At 34.1% G+C, this 23,057-nt stretch overlaps 1 protein-coding gene across 2 annotated transcripts; it reads left to right on the top strand.

The window, feature by feature from the left end:
- The first annotated feature begins 1,332 nt into the window (after window positions 1–1,332).
- On the top strand, window positions 1,333–22,872 carry LOC132311699 (diphthine--ammonia ligase). 2 transcript variants are annotated; one of them, XM_059809741.1, is made up of 12 exons: window positions 1,333–1,589; window positions 1,676–1,747; window positions 2,795–2,874; window positions 9,191–9,416; window positions 9,505–9,537; window positions 14,222–14,304; window positions 14,377–14,449; window positions 14,797–15,139; window positions 15,292–15,623; window positions 17,912–18,249; window positions 18,605–18,965; window positions 22,334–22,872. In XM_059809741.1, the coding sequence occupies exons 1-12, from the start codon at window positions 1,512–1,514 to the stop codon at window positions 22,547–22,549; spliced, it is 2,235 nt and encodes a 744-aa protein (XP_059665724.1). In that variant the 5' UTR covers window positions 1,333–1,511; the 3' UTR covers window positions 22,550–22,872. The 2 variants fall into 2 exon arrangements, with proteins under 2 accessions (XP_059665724.1, XP_059665726.1); XM_059809743.1 differs by having other exon boundaries at window positions 1,523–1,589; window positions 2,795–2,900.
- The last annotated feature ends 185 nt before the right edge of the window (window positions 22,873–23,057 follow it).

The following is a 23,057-nucleotide window of genomic DNA, read 5'->3' as shown; positions in this document are numbered from 1 at the left end:
TTTACTTTTAAGTTAGATTTGGGTAGCTGGTTGAATTGCAATTGGATCAAGCAATCCTCTTAATGAGAAAAACTTAATTACGTCCCGGTTGTAGTGATGACATTGTATTACGAATTTATTAAATACTGACGCGTGGTGATATGACATATTAAAATGAAGTATTTTTACATATGTGACAAAATATAATTGGTTGAAGGGATAAAAGGAAGTATTAAATGTGCAAGGAGGTCTTACTCCTTTAACAAATGCAAATTCAGTCTACAACCATAAACATTGTGATTGTAAAACCTAAGAAAATTGATTTCTAGTTTTTTAAAGTCATTGCAATTTAGTAGCTATTATAGTGGTTACTAAATTTAAAAAAGTATATTATGTTCGAGAGTATTAAATTGGTGCTTTAGATTTGGGATTAGAGAAAATTTAATTAAAAATTTATTTTGTTTTTTTTTTTTTTTAATTCCAAATTTAAGATCCCGATTTGCCAAACATTGCATAAGATATTATTTATACCCCTTAGGATGAGAGGGAATCAATGTGCAAAGACACTCTACCCACGTAGCAGCCAGTACGTAGGGATGGGAACATCTGCAATTAGGGAATGGGCGGGGTGAGTTGGGGTCCCCCTTGTATCCCTGCTTCCGGGTTTAAGTTCTTCGGTTTTGTTTCGGTTCAAAATTATTTACAAATAAACTCCATTCCTATTCTGTTTAAATTCTCATTCATTTTTCTTTTTCCAAATTTTTTCACTCAAATTATAAAAACTAATATTTAAGATTATAAACCATGTAATAGTTCTTTTAAATTTGAGACAATTGTACCAGATTAACCAATTAGACATCAATATTCTTCAAACAAAAGTGATATTGTGTATAACATATAGGATAAGGGTAAAATAGTATAAACGAGCAAAATCATTTAATAAGTCCTCAAAATTAAAATAAAGTAGGCAACTGACTATTTAAGTTGTAACTGAATAATTTGAACTACTGATGAAAATGTTAATTCAGTTCACACTGAGCTTTACTAAAGGGATGCTCAATTCAAAATCAATCTTTGAACTTGTATCGATCATCTAGAAATATTAGAAGAAAAAATAAAAACTACTTTTGGGTCATGTCAAAGGGTAGACCTGACTTCGGTCAATTTTGGTTATTTAGCCAGAGTGACATATTTGAACGGTGACTTCACGTTAAACATGAAAGTGACTTGCGAAGGTAACAAAGAAAAATTATGTAAATGTAGTAATAAATAATAATATATATTCGTAGTAGGTATCAAAATGATCTCATTAGTCAATGCGTGCACTACAGTATTAATAATAGTATTATATATATATATATATACATATATACGCATGAGAGAGAGAGAACTCCGACTAGAATCTGATTAAAACCCTATAAGCCAAGCCGTCCAAGGTCCCTTTCTACGGCAACCAGAACGATTTTTGCTGTCGTATCAGCCCGTGTTGTGCGGTGGGTCAGTCGGTGGCCGGTGACGGACGTGCGGCGGAGATGAAGGTTGTGGGACTAGTAAGTGGCGGCAAGGACAGCTGCTATGCCATGATGAAATGTATCGAATACGGCCACCAGGTCTAATCTTTAACTTCTCTCACTCTGTGTGTATATATATATATAATTCTTTAGTTATGGAATTCTATATTTTTTTTCTACTTCAGATTGTCGCATTGGCGAATTTGTTGCCGTCTGATGATTCAGTGGACGAGCTTGATAGCTACATGTATCAAACTGTAAGCTTTTTTTACTCTCTCTCACTATATATATATATATATATATATATATATATATATATATGTAATTATGTATATAACTCCATCGATTTAATCGTTCAATGAATGCTTGCTCACACACATATAAGAATATTAGAAGATGTACAATTAATTGTAAAAATACATCAATTCATGAGTAAGAGTATGGTGTTGCGACACCAGTACCACTTCCGTAAAATAACATCTAGACATTCTTGAAGGACAAGTGGGCCAATCCTAAATAGCCTAGATCAAATGGGAATGTATCATAGGCATATTTGATGATATTATATAATTACATTATTGCATGAATCTCTTGTTGTTTTTAAGCTCATTATTTATAGGTGACACGGATTAATTTGAACATACTTCTTAATAACTTGTGTGGGGCTTAGACCACTTGAATATGTATGTTGCACTTGTTAGATTATTCTTTTTTTTAAGAATATTAATTTCTTACAAGACACATTTATGTATGTATTTATGCAATTGTGTGGAGAAGTTTCGATTCTCCAATTGCACTAGAGAGGTTACATGGCCAAGGTTTGCATGAAATCATCTTATAAATGTTGATTTCAATATTTGGAAGAAAATATGTTAGCATGCTTTTTGTGTTTCTGATTAAAATTTCCAAATTTGGATCAATAACGCTAAAATCATTATTTTTTAAATTGAGGAACTGTATTTTTTATTACTGGTACAGATGCATTAAAATTAGCTTTCATTAAAAGTTCACTTGTATGTGGTGGTGCTGTCCAGGTGAACTTGTAGATAGAATTAGTTTGACTAATTTTAATTAAATGCCACAAAACTGATTTTTAATTTTTTAAAATCTGAGAGGATGAAATTGTGTTTGAGTTTGTGCATGTGCCTGGGTGTGTGATTCTATAGATGTCTCTCATGTTTAGTTTCTACAAATAAATGTTTCAGATTTTTAGGGTATTTTTTGCTTAGATGAGGGACCTTGAATTCTTATTTTGATATTTACTTTTTCATTGCTGAGTTAGGACTTTTGAATGTTCCCCTCAGGTCGGGCACCAGATAGTTGTCAGCTATGCAAAATGCATGGGAGTGCCATTATTTCGAAGGCGAATACAAGGATCAACAAGGCAAGCGTTTTAAGCGAGAAGTTTTGGTAAAACCAATTATCTTATTCGTGGAAGCTACAGTTTCTCTTTGCATTACAGGATTAAGAATATTATCTTTCTCCCTTTGGATTTTAACTTTCTATTTCATGTTTGCCTTCTCTAGTTTTCTAGTTGAATTGCGCTATTCACTCACTCATTTTTATAACCATACCATAAGGGGGTTATTTTTCTAATTATAAAATCCATAAAGTACAAAGTGAAATTTGTTTGATACTTTTCTAGACACGCTTGATAACTATTTGATACTTTTGTAGTCATGCTTGATAATTTTTTTTTTTTTTATCATACCATAAGGGGGTTCTTATCATAATTTTGAATTCCATAAAGTTGGAAGTGGAATTTGTTAGACACTTTTGAGAGCTAGTTTAGTTGAAAAAAGGAAAAAAAGAATTAACTAATGATTATATCTCGAAGAAAGGAACTTAAACTATTGATTACACCAATGCTAATTTGGCAACCTATGTGGGCGGGTGCGAGAAACACTGGGCGAGCTACAGCTTGCACGATCCCACATCGCTTAAGTAAGGTGAAGGTGAAGTACTTATATGTGCTAGTGCTATCTCTAATGGTATGAGGCCTTCTGGGGTAAAACTCAAGAACAAAACCGTGCAGGCTTAGGCCCAAAATGGACAATATGATACCATCTGGTGGAGTGGGCTCTTACAAATGGTATCTGAGTTGAAGTCCAGCCAGAAGTGTGGCCAACGAGGATGTTGAACCCCTAAAAGGGGTGATTGTGGCGACCTATGTGGGTGGGTATGACGTGAGCGGGTTCGAGAAACACTGGGTGAGCTATAGGTTGCACAGTTTCACGTTGCTTGGGTAAGGTGAAGGTGAAGTGTTTTTATGTGCTAGTGCTATCTTGAATGGTATACGGCTTTTTGGGGTAAAACCTAAGAACAAAATTGTGCGGGTTTAGGCGCAAAGCAGACAATATCATACTATGTGGTGGAGTGGGCTTTACAACTAATCTAGCGGTCTTTGTTTGGTATTAAGGTAAAAGTTTGGATGGACAAGCATTGGAATGCAAGTTTGAACTAACGGGCCAGTGGCCTAGCGGTATCGTCCTCTTACTTCCCAAAGGGAGGTCAGGGGTTCAAGTCTCAGAAGAGACATGTGCGTGCGAGTACCAACTAGGGAAAAAAAAAAAAAATTCAAGTTTGAGTTAAGAGTAACCATTTTTTGAGAAACAATGCCAAATGTTAGGTTTACTCTAATTTTACCCTCCCAGCACCCCAATTGGGTGGGACAAACACTAGGTGATACCTTTTCACATCAATTACCAATGCGAACTGGATGTCAAATCATTCACTATTATAAGATGTAGTTCATTTAGGAGACCATAAGTTATTTGCCACGGTGCCACCTACTTATCATCAGGGTGGTCGCTTTTACGCGACTTGTCAAAGACTTGTAGATTATTTTAAGTACTTCACCATTAGTAACCTTCTAAACTAGCCCACACCGTGTATATATTTTTTGCTTTGCACACTCTCCTCTCGGTGCTCACGGGTTTCCTCAAAACGAGTTTATAAAGTTTGGGGATATAAGTGTCATTAAATCTCTCCCCAAAGGCGATGTGGGACACACACTATATAAGCTGTAATTTCACCTTTAAAGCCACGTTCTTCCCTTTTGTTCCATTGACCTACGTGTAGTTTGGTTTCATGGTGCAACAGACATTGCTATATCTAGTACTTGGCTTTGGCTTAGACTTATTATTGATCATTTGAACAAGCCCGAAGTCTATGTTGGATATTCCAGGGCATTGTGTGTTTCTAGAGTTCATTGTAAATTTTAAGGAATTAGCGTAAAAGGTACTAAAAGACTACTATTTTGAAATATTTCACCTTTTTTCTTTCCTAATATTTATATATCTAAGCACCAATATTTGCAAATTCGTTATGCTGTGGATAGTACTCATAGTAGTAAGGAAGTTCAACTCAACTAAAAAGTTTGACTACTATTTTGAAATATTTCACCTTTTTTCTTTCCTAATTTTTATATATCTAAGCACCAATATTTGCAAATTCGTTATGCTGTGGATAGTACTCATAGTAGTAAAGAAGTTCAACTCAACTAAAAAGTTTATATTCAAGTTTTTGTGGTCAGCTTTATGAATAATGTTTCGCTATCTACTCTATCTAAGCTATCGCTCTTCACTATATATATATAAAACTATTTGAGTTCATTTTTTTAAAATAAGGTATCATGTTAATTTTGATCTTTTCCTTTCCCTAGTATTATGTCCAATGTAGACCATATTATGCTCATTTGGACTGTATATAGAGACCATTTTGGCCTTCCCTTCCCTTGGCATTATGTTCAATATATATATATTACACATCCATCTCAATATCTGTTTTTCAATCCCGATCATTTAATGAACATGTTAGTTCATATCTATTTGACAACTTATGGTTGGTCTAATAATCATTTTATAAAATTTACCTTTATACGGTGGAAGCATCAATCACATACTACGGTAGAAGCACTTCTCAATTATCTCATCCCAGTGTTATTAAAGGCTCAAGGCGCACCAAGGTGCTAGAGGTCCTTTGGAGCCTAGGCGTGAGGCGCATGGCGAGGCTTACACCTGAGTGAAGTGAGGCGCATAATTGAAATTTTAAACTACCATAGAGCATTCATATCTCACAAGTCATACCAATATTCTAAAAATTAAAATCAAATATAAAAATGTAAATCCATCAACTATATAAGCATTCAAGAACAATAAAACACAGCATAAATTTATTTTCTTTGAAGGCAAAACAAAGTACCAAAAGAAATAAATCTATTAAAAAAATTGTTAACAAGAAAAGAAAAAAAAAAATAGAGCCAAAAAAAAAAAAGAAAAAGACTATGAGATAGAAGAAATAGATGAAGAGAGAGAAGTAGATGAGAAGTGAGAAAGTGTTAAAGAAGAAAAAGGAGAAAAAAATAGAGCCCAGAAAAAAAGACAGAGAGAAAGAAGTAAACAAAGATGAGAAGAGAAGAGTAGAGGAGTAGAGGAGAAGAGAGGAGAGATAAGTAGAAAGAATTGACATGGTTTCATCGTTCATCTCTGCCACTAGGGCTTCGTCGTTGGTCTCACAGTTTCACTCTTTCTATGTTTGGTCTTGGACTTTCTTATTTGTTAATTCTTTTGATCAAAAGATCCTTCTCTCATATGCTTAGGCTTTCTTATTTGTTTATTAAGTGCCACAAGTACCTTTTTTGGCTTAAGGGATAGAATAATCATTTAAATGATAATAATAATAAAAAAAAACAGTGAGGCGCGCCTGACAAATAGGACGAGGCGCAACTGAGGCTCGCGCCTAGTAAACATCAGTGAGCATGGGATGACAACAGGCACTAGACCTGTGCCTTGAGCCTAAACACGCCTTTAACAACACTGTCTTATCCTGAATGGATTTTGTTAGTTTTGACTAGAGATTGCCTTGGATTATTAGTGGAATAAGCTATTGTGAATGAAGCTTATTAGTAGAAAGGAGGTAGGTTCAGTATTCTCTCTCTACCGTCATTCTTGAAGGGAGGACTTGTAACGACCCATTCCACTACATGGTATAATATTGTCCGCTTTGGGTCTGAGTCCGCACGGTTTTGCTTTTGGGTTTTACTCCAAAAGGCTTTATATCAATTGGAGTGACACGCCTACATATATAGCACTTTCCCTTTCCAAACCTAGGCGATATGAGATTGTGCACCTGTAGGTCGCCCAGTGTCCTTTTGCACCCACCTACGGCACACCCGCCCACAAAGTTGCCACAATCACCCCCCTTTGGGGTTTAACGTCCCCGTTGACCACACTTCCGGCTGGGTCAGGTTTTGATTCCATTTGTAAAGACCCACTCCACCACATGGTATGATATTGTTTGTTTTGGGCTCGAGTGTGCACGGTTTTGCTCGTTGGTTTTATCCCAAAAAGCCTCATACCAATTGAAGTGACACACCTACATATATAGCACTTCCCTTTTTCACACCAGACGATGCACTTGTAGCTCGCCCAGTGTAGTAGTCTGCCAGTTCCACGGCGCACCTGCCCACGGCGCACCCGCCCAAAAGGTTGCCATAGGACTTGCACCCTAAGTTGTGATACTTGAGAGTACTCCAAGTCCTAAATTAGACTTAGAAGGGGGGTGAATTAGTCTTACAAATTTTTAACTGAATATTTGAATGTTAAAATCTCGAACTATTATCAAGTAGATAGTAATTGGTTGCCACAAAAATTTGGATGAAGGCATTCACATAAAAACACTGACATATAGTGGAAAAACCCCATTGGGGAAAAACCATGGGACCCTAGACCTAGTAGATTAAATTTGTTATGAAGAAAAGGTAATACAACCCTAAGTCTGATACTGAAGAAAAGGTATTGCAACCTTGGGTCTCGGAGCTGACTCACACAGTGAGGGACAATTAGTGTTTTGATCGATCGAAGTTCTTGTTTTATATAAACTTGATTTACTGCTTTAAAAACCATTTCATTTGCATTCAGTGATATGTATACTGTGTTCTAATTATGTTGAATGACATGAATGTCGAAAATAAAATCATTGTTGAGAGATTCCTCTTTTTCCCTTTTCCTTTTGACTTTTTAGGTGAATGAGAGTTTAACTTCGTACACTTGTTTTTATATAAAAAAAATTCCTGTCTACATGGGGGTGTTCCTGTTTTAGTGCTTCTTAATAATATTTTTCTTATCATATAATTTTCCATGAGAAAAAATTTCTTTGAACTTATCCAAAAATAAATAAAAAAAAATTCTTTGAAATACTTTTATACTTTTATGTTATATATATTACTTTTGAAGTGAACCAATGCTAAACCAAAGTAGAAGTTTAATTTCTACTTATCAAAAAAACAAAAAAAAGAGTAGAAGTTTAATTTCTAATGGCATATATTTGAGGTTCGAGTTTCTTAACCTTAGGGATAGATGGATCCTCCTAGGAGACACATTTTTGGTGTAACCAATGCCCATAAGGTTCTTTATATGAATCATATACTAAAAAGCAGTTTAAGGTCATAGAAGATAGTCGTGTTATTTTAAACATTAAATGATTTCAGTTAGAAGTAGCTTTTTGCTTTGTGCCAATTCTTGTGGTAGATTTCAAATGCAAAGAAGGCTGTAGTCTTTGGAAGATCTATAACTAATTGCTACTTCCAAATATTGTAAGGTCCAAGATTTCCAACCAAGAACTTCTCAAATTGAAGTTCGGAGGAAGTTAATTTTTTACGTGTAATTTGCTCCACGTATAATTGACATATTCATAAACCATGGGACCCTAGACCAAGTAGATTAAATTTGTTATGAAGAAAAGGTATTACAACCCTAGGTCTGATCCTGAAGAAAAGGTATTGCGACCCTGGATCTCAGAGCTGACTCACACAGTGAGGGACAATCAGTGTTTTGATCGATCGAAGTTCTTGTTTTATATAAAATTGATTTACTGCTTTAAAAACCATTTCATTTGCATTCAGTGATATGTATACTGTGTTCTAATTATGTTGAATGACATGAATGTCGAAAATGAAATCATTGTTGAGAGATTCCTCTTTTTCCGTTTTCCTTTTGACTTTTTAGGTGAATGAGAGTATAACTTCGTACATTTGTTTTTATATAAAAAAAATTCCTGTCTACAAGGGGGTGCTCCTGTTTTAGTGCTTCTTAATAATATTTTTTCTTTATCATATAATTTTCCATGAGAAAAAATTTCTTTGAACTTATCCAAAAATAAATAAATAAAAAATTCTTTGAAATACTTTTATACTTTTATGTAATATATATTACTTTTGAAGTGAACCAACGCTAAACCCAAGTAGAAGTTTAATTTCTAATGGCATATATTTGAGGTTCGAGTTTCTTAACCTTAGAGATAGATGGATCCTCCTAGGCGACACATTATTGGTGTAACCAATGCCCGTAAGGTTCTTTATATGATGAATCATATACTAAAAAAGCAGTTTAAGGTCATAGAAGATGGTCGTGTTGTTTTAAACATTAAATGATTTCAGTTAGAAGTAGCGTTTTGCTCTGTGCCAATTCTTGTGGTAGATTTCAAATGCAAAGAAGGCTGAAGTCTTTGGAAGATCTATAACTAATTGCTACTTCCAAATATTAAAAGGTCCAAGATTTCCAACCAAGAACTTCTCAAATTGAAGTTCAGAGGAAGTTAATTTGCTCCACGAATTTTTTTTTTGATAAGTATAATTTGCTCCACGAATAATTGACATATTCATAGATTTTCACTCTCTAATGGTTATTTTGGATTAATAGGGATCATAATCTTAGCTACAATATGACTCCCGGTGATGAAGTTGAAGATATGTTTATCTTGTTAAATGAAGTAAAACGACAGATACCCTCCATTACGGCAGTTTCTTCTGGTGCAATTGCATCAGATTATCAGAGACTACGGGTGGAAAGTGTGTGTTCGAGATTGGGACTTGTTTCTCTGGCTTATTTATGGAAGCAAAATCAGTCATTGCTCCTTCAAGAAATGGTAAGTTGTGTTTGATCAAACTTTATATGATAATCCTACAACATTTAGACTATCTGTACTAAAAAAAATTCATTTCTGTCCCAACCAGATAAACAATGGGATTGTGGCTGTCACAGTAAAGGTATAATATATATTCTATTTTCCCCTTAAATTAATACATATTATTTTTCACTTCTTTTTGTTTTTTTTTTTTTTTTAAAATTTCATGCAGCTTCTTTCAGTGCACTTTTTATATGCCTGTCTTTCGCATATTATGTCGCAACTATAGTTATTTTGTTTCCCATCATACATTTGTACTTCATTTCTCTTGATTATCTACCGATGTCTTTCTTTTATTTGTTCTCAGACTGTTGATACTATTGAAAAATATAGTAACAGCATCCCATATGGAAATATCATTTGAATTTTTTTGTAAATGGAATCAAAAGGCTAATGGCATATTAATTGCTAATTTAAAAGAAGCTGGGCCTTTTATTTTAAATATAATTATGTATACTTTAACAAATATGAAGAAACTAGAGTGAGGATGGATTGATTAATGAATATAGATTAAATCACTGACACCCTTGTCCGAGTTGGGGTTTGTAAAAGTGAAAACTACACTTACATAGAGTTGGGAGTCCTAAATAACAAAGTGGTCTATTTTAAAAGTTTATTTTTCACTTTGGTTGAATTAAGCAAAATAATTAAATATGCATGAAGAATTATTGTTCAAGTCCAAAAAAAAAAAACAAAACACAAGGCAGTTACACCATTTAAAAAATAAAATAAAATATGGATTAAACAAGGAAAGGAAAAATATTCTTGTATGTTAGACCATTAAAAACCATAATCCCCACACACTGTGTGATGTGCTCAAACATGTATTACGTTGATGGTGTGCTTACTTTTAAACTGGACATTTGGTGTTTAATCTCATATTACGTTACACAATTTGCTAAATGTTAGTGGTTTTAACTGAAGAATCAACCTAAAATGTATCAAGTTTGAGATATTTTTTGTTTGGATATCTACGTAATACACCAAAAAAAAAAAAAAAATTGTTTATTTAGATATGACACAAAACCAAAGAAAAAGAAAAAAAAAAAGGGCAAACTAGGTTTAGAGGATATTTGCTTTAGACTTTTGTTTATATAGATTGTCCCCTGTTTTTTTATTTTTTTATTTTATTTTATTTTATTTTTATTGGTTTTATATTTTTTTTAATGATCATTCTCAAAAGCATACATTGAAATTTCTTGAGTGAAGGAATTATTTTATAATAATATAATTTGATATTTTGGAAGTAGAGCTCCAAGGGCATTTTGAACCTGAATAATAATTCTCAATGCATATGTAATTATTTTTGCTTAATTCAACCAAAATGAAAAATAAACTTTTAAAATAGACCACTTTATTATTTAGGACTCCTAACTCTACCTAAATATAGTTTTCCCTTTATAAAACATCTTATGAACATTTACCATTTCACCCTTAACATATAAATTTATAATTATAATAGGTATAAAAATCTGAAAATTTGACGGAATATTAATAATTTGAGATGACGATTTTGATCCCATTGTATCCCTTAGCCAACCTCTCTTCATCACTTTAATTTATGGGTAAAAATATATAATATATTTATCAAGTATATTATATTTATTAAATATCCATAAAAGCGACAATATATTATATTTTTTTAATTATACATTTGATGTGTAAACATACTCTGTTTCTCTTCCCCAACTATGTCGGTCACAATTATCACCCTCCACTCCCTCTAATTGACAGAATGCAATTGTCTAGAGAATAATTGGATTTTGTGCAAGTAAGATGAGAATCTGAAGGTTGCTACCTTTTGGGGAATGTGTCTTAAGAGTTTCAAACACTTTTAGGATTCAGGTAGAATGGAGGAGTTGTTTTTGCAGATGGTGGTGGAGGGTGGTTTTGTAGATGATGGTAATGGAGTGGTTTTGCAGATGGTGGCGGTGGCAGTTGTGGGCTTGGAAGGGGTTTGGTGATGGTGGGAGATAGATTGAGATATGAAAATCGAACGCACCACATCGTAGTTACAACTCCGACACACCACATCACCTTCTTGTGCTGCCAGCATATTCATCCTAGACACCTCAATTCCTCTGTGCAAATCCAGCACTGCCACTGTCTTTCTGTCAAGGTGTCTCTCTAAAAGGCTCTCTATCAATTTCTTGAAACGAAGGGCCTGTTTGGCAACCTTTCTTTTTTGGTGTTTTGTGTTGCGAGTGGTGTATTGCAGCGAAGCAAAACACCGAAATGCCTTTGATAACTTTGTTGTGATTTGAATAGTATAGAGTTTGTTGCCAAAAAGAGGCCCAAATCGGAAACACCAAATTGGTGTTTCCTAATGTTCGTTCACTGTAGCAGTGAACAGTATAAAAAAACTCTAGGTGGCCTTTTCTTAACTAGCCATTTTATTTGTGAATCTTGCAATACTTTTTACCAAATATGTTTTTATGTTTTTGTTTCCAAAAATCTTGCAACAAATTTTACGCTACCAAGCATGCTTCCAATCACTATTGAACACACTCCACAACAAAAAAACGCTTTTACTGTTTCGGATGAAAACAGACACGCAAAACGGAAATTATTGCTAAACAGGCCCTAATTGATCTGCTTTTGGGGTTTCTCTTTCACTGATGCAAGACTAGGGTTCATGTATCTATATAATTTCACTAACATTTGTCCAGTAGTCATCTCTAAAGAAATTGAGCTTCAGTGAATCACCTTATTCAATCATCACTAACTGATTCTCTCTCATCGCACAAGTACCAGTACCATGCCACTTCCTTCTACAATTTTTCTCCTCTCCATTGCTGCTAATTCCTTGATTCTTACTCTCTATCCCTTAATCACTGCCCTTCCTACCACCACTACAACCTCCCTATCTCATTTTCATTGTTTAATCTCTGAATTTGATTTCTCTGTTTACGTTGATTGTGCTCTAGTGTCGCTGCTTTTGGCTTTGGCTTTGCTTGGCTTATTTCTTGCTGTTATGGATGTCTATTGTGACTTGATTTCTGTTGCGATTATGCTTTTGCTCTGGTGGAGTGGGCGATGCTTTTGGTTATGTATATTATATATATAAATATATATTCAGAGAACCATTTGTGTGTGTGTGTATATATATATATATATATATATATATATATATATTTGATAAGTAAGATTTCATTGAAGGCGCTCAAAAGGGGAGCGCTTCGAAAGGAATTCAAACAAGCCTAAAACAACTTCAACACTGTGTGTATATATACATTTGTGTGTATATATATTAATATATATATATATATACTACACACAATGATCTTCAACACTGCGATGATCTTCACATTTTTGAATAAAATCTGACCATAGTAAGGGCATTTTTGTCATATCATTGAGGAACAATGTCTCCTTAAAAATGATTAGAAGGGTAAATATTAATTTTATTCCAACTTAGGGCAATCTCAGCATTCATCTTAAAAAAATTTGACGGCACAAAAAGACATTTAATGGCCACAGAACTATATTTTGGCCAGATTTTGGAGAGTTTGACCACAAATTTGACCAAAATTTAATATGTGGGTGCATGGACTAACCTTTAGGGGATGTTAAGGTAATTTGCCCATAAATGTACATTAAACACAGGATAGTGTGAACACAACCCAGGAGGAGAAGTAAAAAAAATCAGTTTTCTCTGGACTAAAGTTGGTGATGAGTAAGTCGTGATTTTATTTTTATTTTTATTTTTTTATTTCACAACATCCACTATCAAGTAATATTAGAATTGATGATTTACATTTTTTATATTGACAATGAACAATCTACCAAAAATAAATAAAAAATAACAATGAACAATTTTATATATGTGGAGATGGTGTTGTGCTGTCTGTATGAGCAATATATAATCCATTACAGAGCATCTAAAACTTCCACTGTACAATGAAGCTACGGAAGATTACTAAAATAAAAGACTGATCTTGAGACGTAAACCTATAGGCAGAATATGTGGTTGCATTCAAACCATAAAGTGTATTGCCTCGTCATGCGCTGATTTGTCCTTTAAGAACGATGTGATGAACTCCTTAATTTCTTGTTTTGATGTTTGCATTCTGTTTTAATGCTGGGGTTTTATATTCATTGGGAAAAATAAGAAATTTATCCCAGTTTTTATGCAATTGTTGTCTTGTTTGTGCCTAAACCTCATCTATTGAGTTATAGATAGGAAAATTTTCACTCTGATATGCTTGCTTACACCAATACTTGATTGTGTAAATGCCCCTTCCATGCTCTTAGTTGAACTATTGGCACTGACTTCACAACTTATATGCTATAGTTACAACATTTTTACATTATTAACTCAACAAGTCTTAATTGCAACTAGTTGGGGAACAAGGATCCATCTTCTCCATTATGCTCTATGAGAAGCCAAAATTTGCAATTATACACGTGAATGGACGACATGATGTATTGCAACAGGAAATTGTATTGTAGTGCGATGCACTGAATGTAAAGAAAAGGTATATGTTAGACGGGTTGCATGGTCCCTTATTTATGACATAGTTTAAGGGAGATCCTAGTAAATATCATTTTTATTTATTTATTTATTTTTTATTTACTTCAAGATGAGTACTATGATATGTACTGTAACGCAAGTGTACACAATTTTAGATCACATGTTGTCTTGTTAATAGTTTTTGCAGTAGTATTTTTTTATATATTTTCTTAATAGCTAGCGGATTAACTAGGGAAAAAAAAAAAACAGCTAGTGGATTATAATGTGAACTCATGCTCTTTGAATGTCATAGGTTGCAGCCATTGGATTATCCCCTTCAAAGCACTTGGGGAAAGAACTAGCTCACTTGAAGACCCATCTACACAAGTTAAAAGAGTAAGGTCAAACAAAATATGTTGAGCTTAAGTTGTACTTTAAATTTTAAGCAGTTGATTGCTTTACTGGCAGGTTGTATGGTATAAATGTATGTGGTGAAGGAGGAGAATATGAAACATTAACACTTGACTGTCCCCTCTTCAATGTAAGCTTGTCTTTTAGTTTCAAAATTTTAATATTTCTCTAGAAATAACTTTCCTTTGGTTATCCTTTTTCTTCATCTTCGCAAATTTATTGCAGATCTTCAATTGTTCTAATTGTAGATGAATTATAAATTTTACATTGTATAATATCCATTTTCTTGAATTTATAATTTTATTTCTATGGATTATGTTTCAGATGCAAGGTATTTTATGTTTTCTATTAAGCTTGTGCAAAATGTCCTGTAATGTTGTTGTAGAAGTTTAGATGTTTAAAAAATTCGTAGTTTTTATTTTCTTGCCATCTTTTAACAATGTTTAACGTACACATTCCCCCCCCCCCCCCCCCCAGAATGCTAGTATTGTGCTGGATGAATTTCAAGTTGTACTTCACTCTTCAGACTCGATAGCTCCTGTTGGAATCCTTCATCCTCTGACATTCCATTTGGAAAATAAGCCAGAGCACGTCTCTTTAAGCGACAATAATAGTAGTGGCTCCTGTCCGGGAAAAATGGATTCTGTATATGAAGTTCTTGGGGACTGCCCAGAAAGATGTGAAGTTAAGAGCCAGTCTTTTGTTGTGGCCTTAAGTTCAACTGAAGTTCCAGAACATAAACTCCACATTTCAAAAACTAAACGGGATAATACATTTTCCATAAGTTGCTGGTTGCAGGATTTTTGCAAAACTTCAGCAGGTAAAAAGTTTGATGTTTTAATGGAAGGATGATATATGGACAGTATCCAACCTAGTATTTATCATTTCCCTCGCCTAGCTTGTGTTCTATTTGGTATCTGTTTTGAGTTTGTATTGTTCAAAATTTCTAGCATTTTAGTCTTTGATTGGCAGATCTGCAAGAGGATCTTAAGGCCGTTTTAATGAAAATCGAGTTACAACTCAAGGAGTATGGTTGTTCTTGGGAGGATGTACTGTACATCCATCTATATGTTGCTGATATGAATGAGTTCGCAATGGCAAATGAGACGTACGTGCAATTTATAACGCAGGAGAAGTGCCGTTTTGGTGTTCCATCCCGCAGTACGATTGAGCTTCCTCTGTTGCAAGTTGGTTTAGGAAGGGCATATGTTGAAGTATTGGTGGCAAATGATCAAAGTAAAAGAGTTTTGCATGTTCAAAGTATCTCTTGCTGGGCTCCTAGTTGCATTGGACCATATAGCCAGGTAATTAGAATTACCAGTTTTTAGTTCTTCTTAATTAGGTGTTCTTATTAAAAAAAAAGGTTTCCTCTTCAATGTAGTGTTGTTTCAGTACTCTGTTTGTGCACTCTTGGTCTGCCAAGTTTTACCTCCTCTCAGATCTCTTTAATTATTTATTTATTTTTGTTTGGAATCTTTTTGTTAAATTTCTAAATGTTTCTTATAGTTTCTTTGTGCTCCATAGTTTGAAATGTTTAGGGTCAAGTTCTCTTTGTATATAAAATGTAACAGGCAACTTCGGTGTTCTCATACTGTGATTCTTTTAGAATCTTGGTTGAGTCCAAACACAGTTGTCCGTCTTTGACACGAAGAGAGGCCTTTTAAGCCCCGGGTAGAGAGACCAAGGTAGAAGCTAGGTCATTAATCAATTGGCAAGGGTTTGAGTTCCTCATATGTTGCATTTAATGTATTAAGTGTAAAATAATCTTCAAACAGCCTCGCAACGACATGAAGAACCTCCTTATCCCCTTCTATACTTTGTTCTGTAGAATGCTATATATCTTGGAACTGTTAGTGGAGAGGAGGAGGATCAGAAATCTGACATGGACCCAAAAGAAAAGGCAAGAAGTGAATTGATGGAAATCATCTATTTTTGCTTCTTTGAACTTTGTGACTTTGTCAGGTATAAATCATGTAAACCTATAAAGTTCCATGCATAAAGATCCAAAGGCACATATTGACCCAATATGCAACCTATGGACCACTATGCCAGTACATTTCTAGCAAATTTTGAAACTGTTAAAATCTATTAAGCATGTACTATGACAAATTAAAAAAAAAAAAATGATAGTGTAAGGACACAAGAAGGAAACATAGAATTATATATAGATATATAAAGTACAGGTACAGTAAACCTTACTTAGCATAACAAAACTAATATTCAATGGCTGAAATACGATTTTTTTTCTCTCCTGAATGGGGCAATTATATAAAAGAAGCGAAAGGGATGAAGTGCAAAAGAGCAAGCAGGGGCATACCCCTGCAATTACATCAAGACTCGAGTGAAAAGAACCACTTCCAGGAAGATCAGAACCAAAGAGAACACATAAATTGCAGAAAACAATCATAACAAACTCAATTCTCCAACTGGAATCCCTAATAAGGTACAGATTCCAAGGCAGAATCAACCCCAAGAAGATCAGGAGATCTGACAGGACCCCCATGAACTCTAGAATTCCTCTCCTTCTAAATATTCCAAATGATAGTTACAAAAGAGCTTTTGCTAAACTTGGATCTAACTGAAGTTTCAAAAACTGAACCGATATGAAAAATGTTACTTATAAATCAAAATATTTAATAATACACCCATATATATAATACATATGTAGATATTCATGTGTACATGTGCATAATTATGATGAATCATCTCCTTATCCATGTCCACTCCTTTGATAAAAATCTTCTGGTTTTCTACTGTTGTTGTCTAAATGCAGTCAACCATTTTAGTAAATTCACATAAACATTTAATTTGATTTTTCCTAATTATATTTTTCTTCCATGCTAAAGGAAGTTGTGTTTGCAAGATTCTTTGCCCTCATGTAATCAATGCTTGCGTGCCTTGGAGGCATATTTTCCATGCCTTTCATGTTATTTATGGATGTGCTACCACTTGTCCATGCCGTAGAACCGCTAAATTGGGACTTGCATTAGTTGAATACTCTTTGGACTGGATCCTGATTGATTTAAAATGAAATGATTATTTTTGACACACTTGGTGATTAAAATACTTCACGATATTTCAGACCCTTGTCTCTCTAGTCACAGGATTTCTTTACAGTTCCCATCCAAAATTAGATGAGATCCAGAAGCATGATCACATCCGGATTATGATGATAATTTTCTTGCTGCCATGGGGTAGAGGCTCAGATGTTGACAAAGGGTTTGTTGAATTATTATAACATATATAAAATGCATGCATTCTCAGTGTAATTAAGATGGCTTTTTGTTGGAAACGGTTAGGTGTTAATGTTAAACACTCCTTGAAATAATTTCCAGAGACTCCGTGATTATAGTATCTCCTTCAGATGTGAATACTACTAAATTTTTTTTTTTTAATCCTCCGGTAGGCAAATAAACTCACACACACACGTCTCCACTGGGCTTGAACCTTCAACCTCCCCTTTGGGATGGTGGAGGGGACATAACACTCAAGCCAAGGCTTTGGTGGTATGTGATTACTATTGTTATAAATAACTGCACAAATAAATGGTCATATTGTTAGATTGCTGAGTTCACAATTTGTTTTCCTTCAGGCAACCTTACACAAGGAGATGCTTCACATGGCTGGGCAGCTGGGGCTTGACCCTCCAACTATGTCACTCTGTAGTGGAGGCCCTACTGTGGAGCTTGAGCAAGCCCTGGAGAACAGTGAGGCAGTGGCACAATGCTTCAAGTATTCTATATCTACATCGGCTATTGCCTTTGTCATTTACTGTTCGCATGACATTCCTTCATCAGAAAGGATCAGTATCCTGGACAAGCAGGATTCGTATCTTAAGCAAAAGAGATCGCTTCATTTAGATAATGGAAACATGTCTAAGATTCTTGACCCCATTTTTTTATATGTTCTTGTGCCTGATCTCCCAAAAAGGTAATTAACTCTATATTTGGATATGTTTCGCTTCGATATTAACTTTTGGCCATTTGAGAAACCTTTCACATTTTTTTTCCTTCTTTTTTTTTTTCAAAATTCAAATTTTACCATTACTTTTGTGAGTACTACCTGATCCAAAACAAAAAAAAATTCCCATTACTTTTGTGAGTCGATCTATTTTGTTTTATACATCTTCATTTATGCTTTTGTATGTTTTCAAGCTCATACTGATTAAATGGATGCATGGCATTCACTGTACACAGCAGCAATATGAGAACATATTTAGACTTTCAAAACTCGATCCCAACATTTCCTTTCTCATTTTTACCTTAATCTTTTGGTGGTATTTCAGAGCGCTTGTGGAAGTGAAGCCTACCCTATATGCTGCGGAGGATACAGAAACTGCTAATGATCATGTTGTGCCAGACCTGTCATGCAAAGTGGCATGCGGTTACTGGGGTTTCCAGCATGAACTCTGGCATGATATTTGCTTTCAGAAATGTATTGTTCATGGAAAAATATGTGCAATCATCCTATCAATTACAGATGAACTGGCTGTGAAGATCTGTTCTGAGTCTGCAAGCACAAATCAAGTTGATGGGGATCGGCGAACTTTTCTCACAGAAGGAAAAATGAAAAAAATAGCAAGGTTTTCCATTTATCTTCTTGATAAAATACTTCTGGAAAGCTATTTTACTTGGGATGATACAATGGTAAGTTTGTTTCCTTTAAAGAACCCTCATATTCTGATTTTAGTTGGTTTTTTTAAGCTGAGAAAATATTTGTTATTTATGCTTTCTAATACATTCTGACTTATAAATATATATATATATATTTGTTATTTATCTTGTGATTTAATCTATGCTTTGCAAAAAGTAATAGATAAGCATACTAATGTTGCATTTTTCCTCTTTCGATTGTCATTCTCTTAACACATTTTTAAAAGTGCTTTTAGTTTTAAATAGTGCAAAGATGATTTTGTTGAATGCCAAAGGTAATTTTGTAAGGAATTTCTGGTGCAATAGAAGGGAGCATTTTGGATCCTGGTGCTTGCGTATATCGATTGAATACATTTTATTCCATGTTAGAAACATATGCTTGGCAAATGGAACCATATGCGTACCTAGGATGTTGAGCTTTCGATTAATCTGTATCTTAGCAATTGCAACAAGTTCGAGGAATTTGTATACAAAAATAATTTTGTGTTTTTATACATATATGGGGCAGTTTCTTGACCGAGAATATGCTCAAATTCTTATAGCACCTTATATCCTACTTCCTCCTCCTCTCCAAGGAATTGTTTGCACTTAGCAGGAATCGATCCTGAGACCTGATGCTACTTTTCAATATTAGAAATGGGAGAGATTCTTCTTATATAAATAGAAACACCAGGATGTGGAGTTCATTGTCATAAAAAGTAATTTTCAAATTCATATAGTGCCTTAATCCCTCCTTTGTTGTAGCAACTTTATATTGTGTCCACATTGGACACACGTAGAAACTGATACTTCATGGACATTTCTGACACATGTCCATAATTTAAAATTAAAATTTTAGACACTTAGCCTATACATCACAGACATAATCTACACATTTCGCACACTCCTAGCACAAGTCTTGTATAACACAATTACATCTATGAATAACTTTAACACTTGTATAATACAATTACATCTAAGAATGACCATGTCCAACATCTTGAAAAAAATAAGTAATAATTCATATAGTCAGTAGTATCTAAGTTAGGAGCACTAGAATCTAATAAGTAATAATTTTGTTTTGATAAGTAACATCTAATAAGTTATATTTCATATCTAAATTGAATTGATGTTGGAAGTTTGAAACTTGATTAGTTGAATTATTTGGATACATTAGTAGCACTACATCTCTTATATTATATATATATATATATATATATTTACAACTTATATATTATATTTGGAGTGGTACTTTTATACAATTTTTGTGTTTTGGACTTATTCTTGCTGTATTTTAGAGATACAAGTTAGTTTGAAACGTTTTTCTACTAGTTCGGTAGAATCTTACAATTCTCGATCCGATTCTACAGAGCCCCCAACGATCCTACTTAGATTCCCGATTCTAACAACCTTCATATATAAATAACTGGCCAAGATTTTGTAACTAAAGCATAGTTAGTCTTATATACATACGCACATATACATTGGTAAATATTACTCCTACTGGTCCAAAAAGAAATTTATATTTTTGGCTGCCCAAAAATTTATGTCTTATTTGGAAAGTCAGTGGAGAAAAAAATTATGTTTCCCAAAATATCCTTTTAACTTTTGAAGACTTTCTCAAACTAAGAATGTGAGTTTTTAAACAAGTTTTGGAATTACGAAAGGGGCTAATGCATTAATTGCTGGTCCCCTTAAAAAGTTAGAATCTCGAAAATGAACAAGAATTTTTGGGATGGATATAGAGTATTTAAAGTTTGTTATAGTCGTCTTATAGCAACCCAACATTCTTTATTCATATGAGTTGAGTTGACTGGTGCAACATACTCCCTTCGTACCAAAATTCCTTTCCTTTTCAAATTTCTAACCTTTTAAGGGGACATGCATTTAATGAGTTGTTCTCTTCTGAAATTCCAAAATTACCCCTTTAAAGTTTAAAATTTACGTTGTTTGTTTGAAAAAGTTTTCAGAAGCTGAAGAAACTTAGGGAAATATTTATATATTTGACTTTCCAAATGGGACATGAATTTTGTGACAACTAAAAATGGAAAAAGGGCCAATGGAGGGAGTACATATTTATAACAGCTTATATACTGTATTTTTTGTATTTGCAAAAAATATCTTCATGTAATTCTATTCATTAACAATCATATCTATTGCCCTGACATTTAGCTCCTATTTTCTGTATAATACATGTATTTTCATCGTCCAATGCTTTGAAAAATAATTGTTTAATGTGTATAAAGTATTGTTGAATTTGGCCATTTCTCCTTGGAAGCTGAACCTCCATTTCTATTTGGAAGCTGCAAAGTAAACATAAATAACCTTGTAATCTAATTAAAACTCTTGTTTTTGGATTATCTTTAGCAATTTTGTGAGTGTTGTTTGAGTATTAGAACCGGAAACTGTCTTCAGGGAACTGTGTTCCAAGTTCCCTAAGGACATGTTAAGGCTCCCAAATTGGCTGATTTTGAGATATCTTTTCTTAGCGACAAGGGACAGCCTTGAACCCTTGACGTCTGAGTATTTTGTGTATCATATGATAATCCTTTGTTATCTAAAATCCTTCTTTTTCAAAACCCCACTTGTGTCTTCTGCTGATGAGATCTCTTTTCTGCTTCCTGACCCCCTTTTTTTTAAATGATTATAGTTTTTTTTTATGAAAACAGGGAAAAAAAACAAAAAACCGAGAGGAGAATTGACAGAGAGCATTTACTATACTAACATGAGGTTTGCTAGTAATAGTCGTACGCACGAATGTTGGTAAACAGTCACCCATCTGATTGGGCGACTGAACGGTGTTTGTATTTTTTATTAATCAATTCCATCGTTGTTCGGAGAGGCCTTCTTAAAAAAAAAAAAAAAAGGGATTCTAAATTCAACAGGACTCTAGAATGTTGGATATAGTCTTGCTGCATACAATTTCAACTCCAGAAGATCACTTCATGACCAAGTATGTTTCTTCCTGTTGGATATAGAGCCGTGTTGAATTTAGAATCCTTTTTAAAAGAAGGCATTTCCAAACAATACGTGATAGAATTGATTTTCATATATATATATATATATAAAACCAACACCGTTACCAATCAGATAGGTGGCTTTCTAGTAACAATCGCGCGCGCAGCTGTTGCTAGCAAACCTATACTAACATTGCAGGAAAGCTTTTGGAAAAAATAATACAATTTGGGCTTTGGATTTTATGTTTACTTTTGAGTTGTATGTGGTGAGATTCAGTTTCTGTATCTACTATCTGAAGTCCTCTCTGTTACATCTCCTGCAGCATTTATTCTATGTTGTCAGTCTCTTTTGTCGATTACTTTGTTTATTTATTTTTAATACTAATGCATGTTCTTACTTATCTGCGTTGTCTTGTCCTTTTGTAGAACTTGAGGCTCTATTACCCAACAAGTCTTGAGATGTCCCATGAAACATTATCAGTCATGTTCAGCAATGTATTTAACGAATTCGCTGAAATGAGTGGGAGGGTTAAGAGTAGCAAGGAACCGATTTTCAACCTTGTTCCTGTCTTAGGGGCTGGGAGGTCTGCAACATCGATGGATGATATTATTACATGTGAATTATTTGCCAGGAAATCTTGAACAACTCCATTAGCCTTTGTGGAGCCATTTGTTTATGCAATCAGCAAGAATCCAGCGAGCAGTTCATAACAAGGTTCCATTCCATACGAATAATTAGCACTTCATTTGTTTTTTATGTAAACATCAAAAAGAAACCAGCAAGGAAAAGAGCAGTTTAGACAGTACGAATTTTTAGCACCTGATTGTGGTTTTAACCCTTTGTTTTAGGTCACCTTATAAACCATATGCTTAAGAATTTTGTTTTTTTAATTAATTAGTGTAATTGTGATGTATTCTCCAGGGTTTTACGATAACTTTTCTATATCAGGGTCTGTTTTTGCCTTTTTTTCTGATTGAGATACAGTTTCAGAGGATTCCTTGCCCCAAAGAACAATGTATTCTCCAATGGGTTTTTTCAGATTGAGATACAGTTTCGGCTAGTACTCATGATTCAAACTATGATACACATTACCAGCATTGTTACACCATTCTGTGAACATGTTGTAAACAAAACCACTGAACAAACCTA

This window comes from Cornus florida, unplaced genomic scaffold (assembly GCF_030987335.1).
Source record: "Cornus florida cultivar Cherokee Brave unplaced genomic scaffold, ASM3098733v1 CherokeeBrave_3.0.0_Hap2_Chr06, whole genome shotgun sequence".
In the NCBI taxonomy this organism is placed as follows: domain Eukaryota; kingdom Viridiplantae; phylum Streptophyta; class Magnoliopsida; order Cornales; family Cornaceae; genus Cornus; species Cornus florida.
Note: the sequence above shows the minus strand (reverse complement) of the source record. Positions and strands in the feature narration are given on the sequence as shown.

Coding starts and splice junctions, on each gene's coding strand:
- LOC132311699 (XM_059809741.1), top strand. CDS start 1,512: ATGAAGGTTGTGGGACTAGTAAGTGGCGGCAAGGACAGCTGCTATGCC. Junction 1,590..1,675: donor GTATCGAATACGGCCACCAG/GTCTAATCTTTA, acceptor TTTCTACTTCAG/ATTGTCGCATTGGCGAATTT. Junction 18,966..22,333: donor TTACTTGGGATGATACAATG/GTAAGTTTGTTT, acceptor GTCCTTTTGTAG/AACTTGAGGCTCTATTACCC.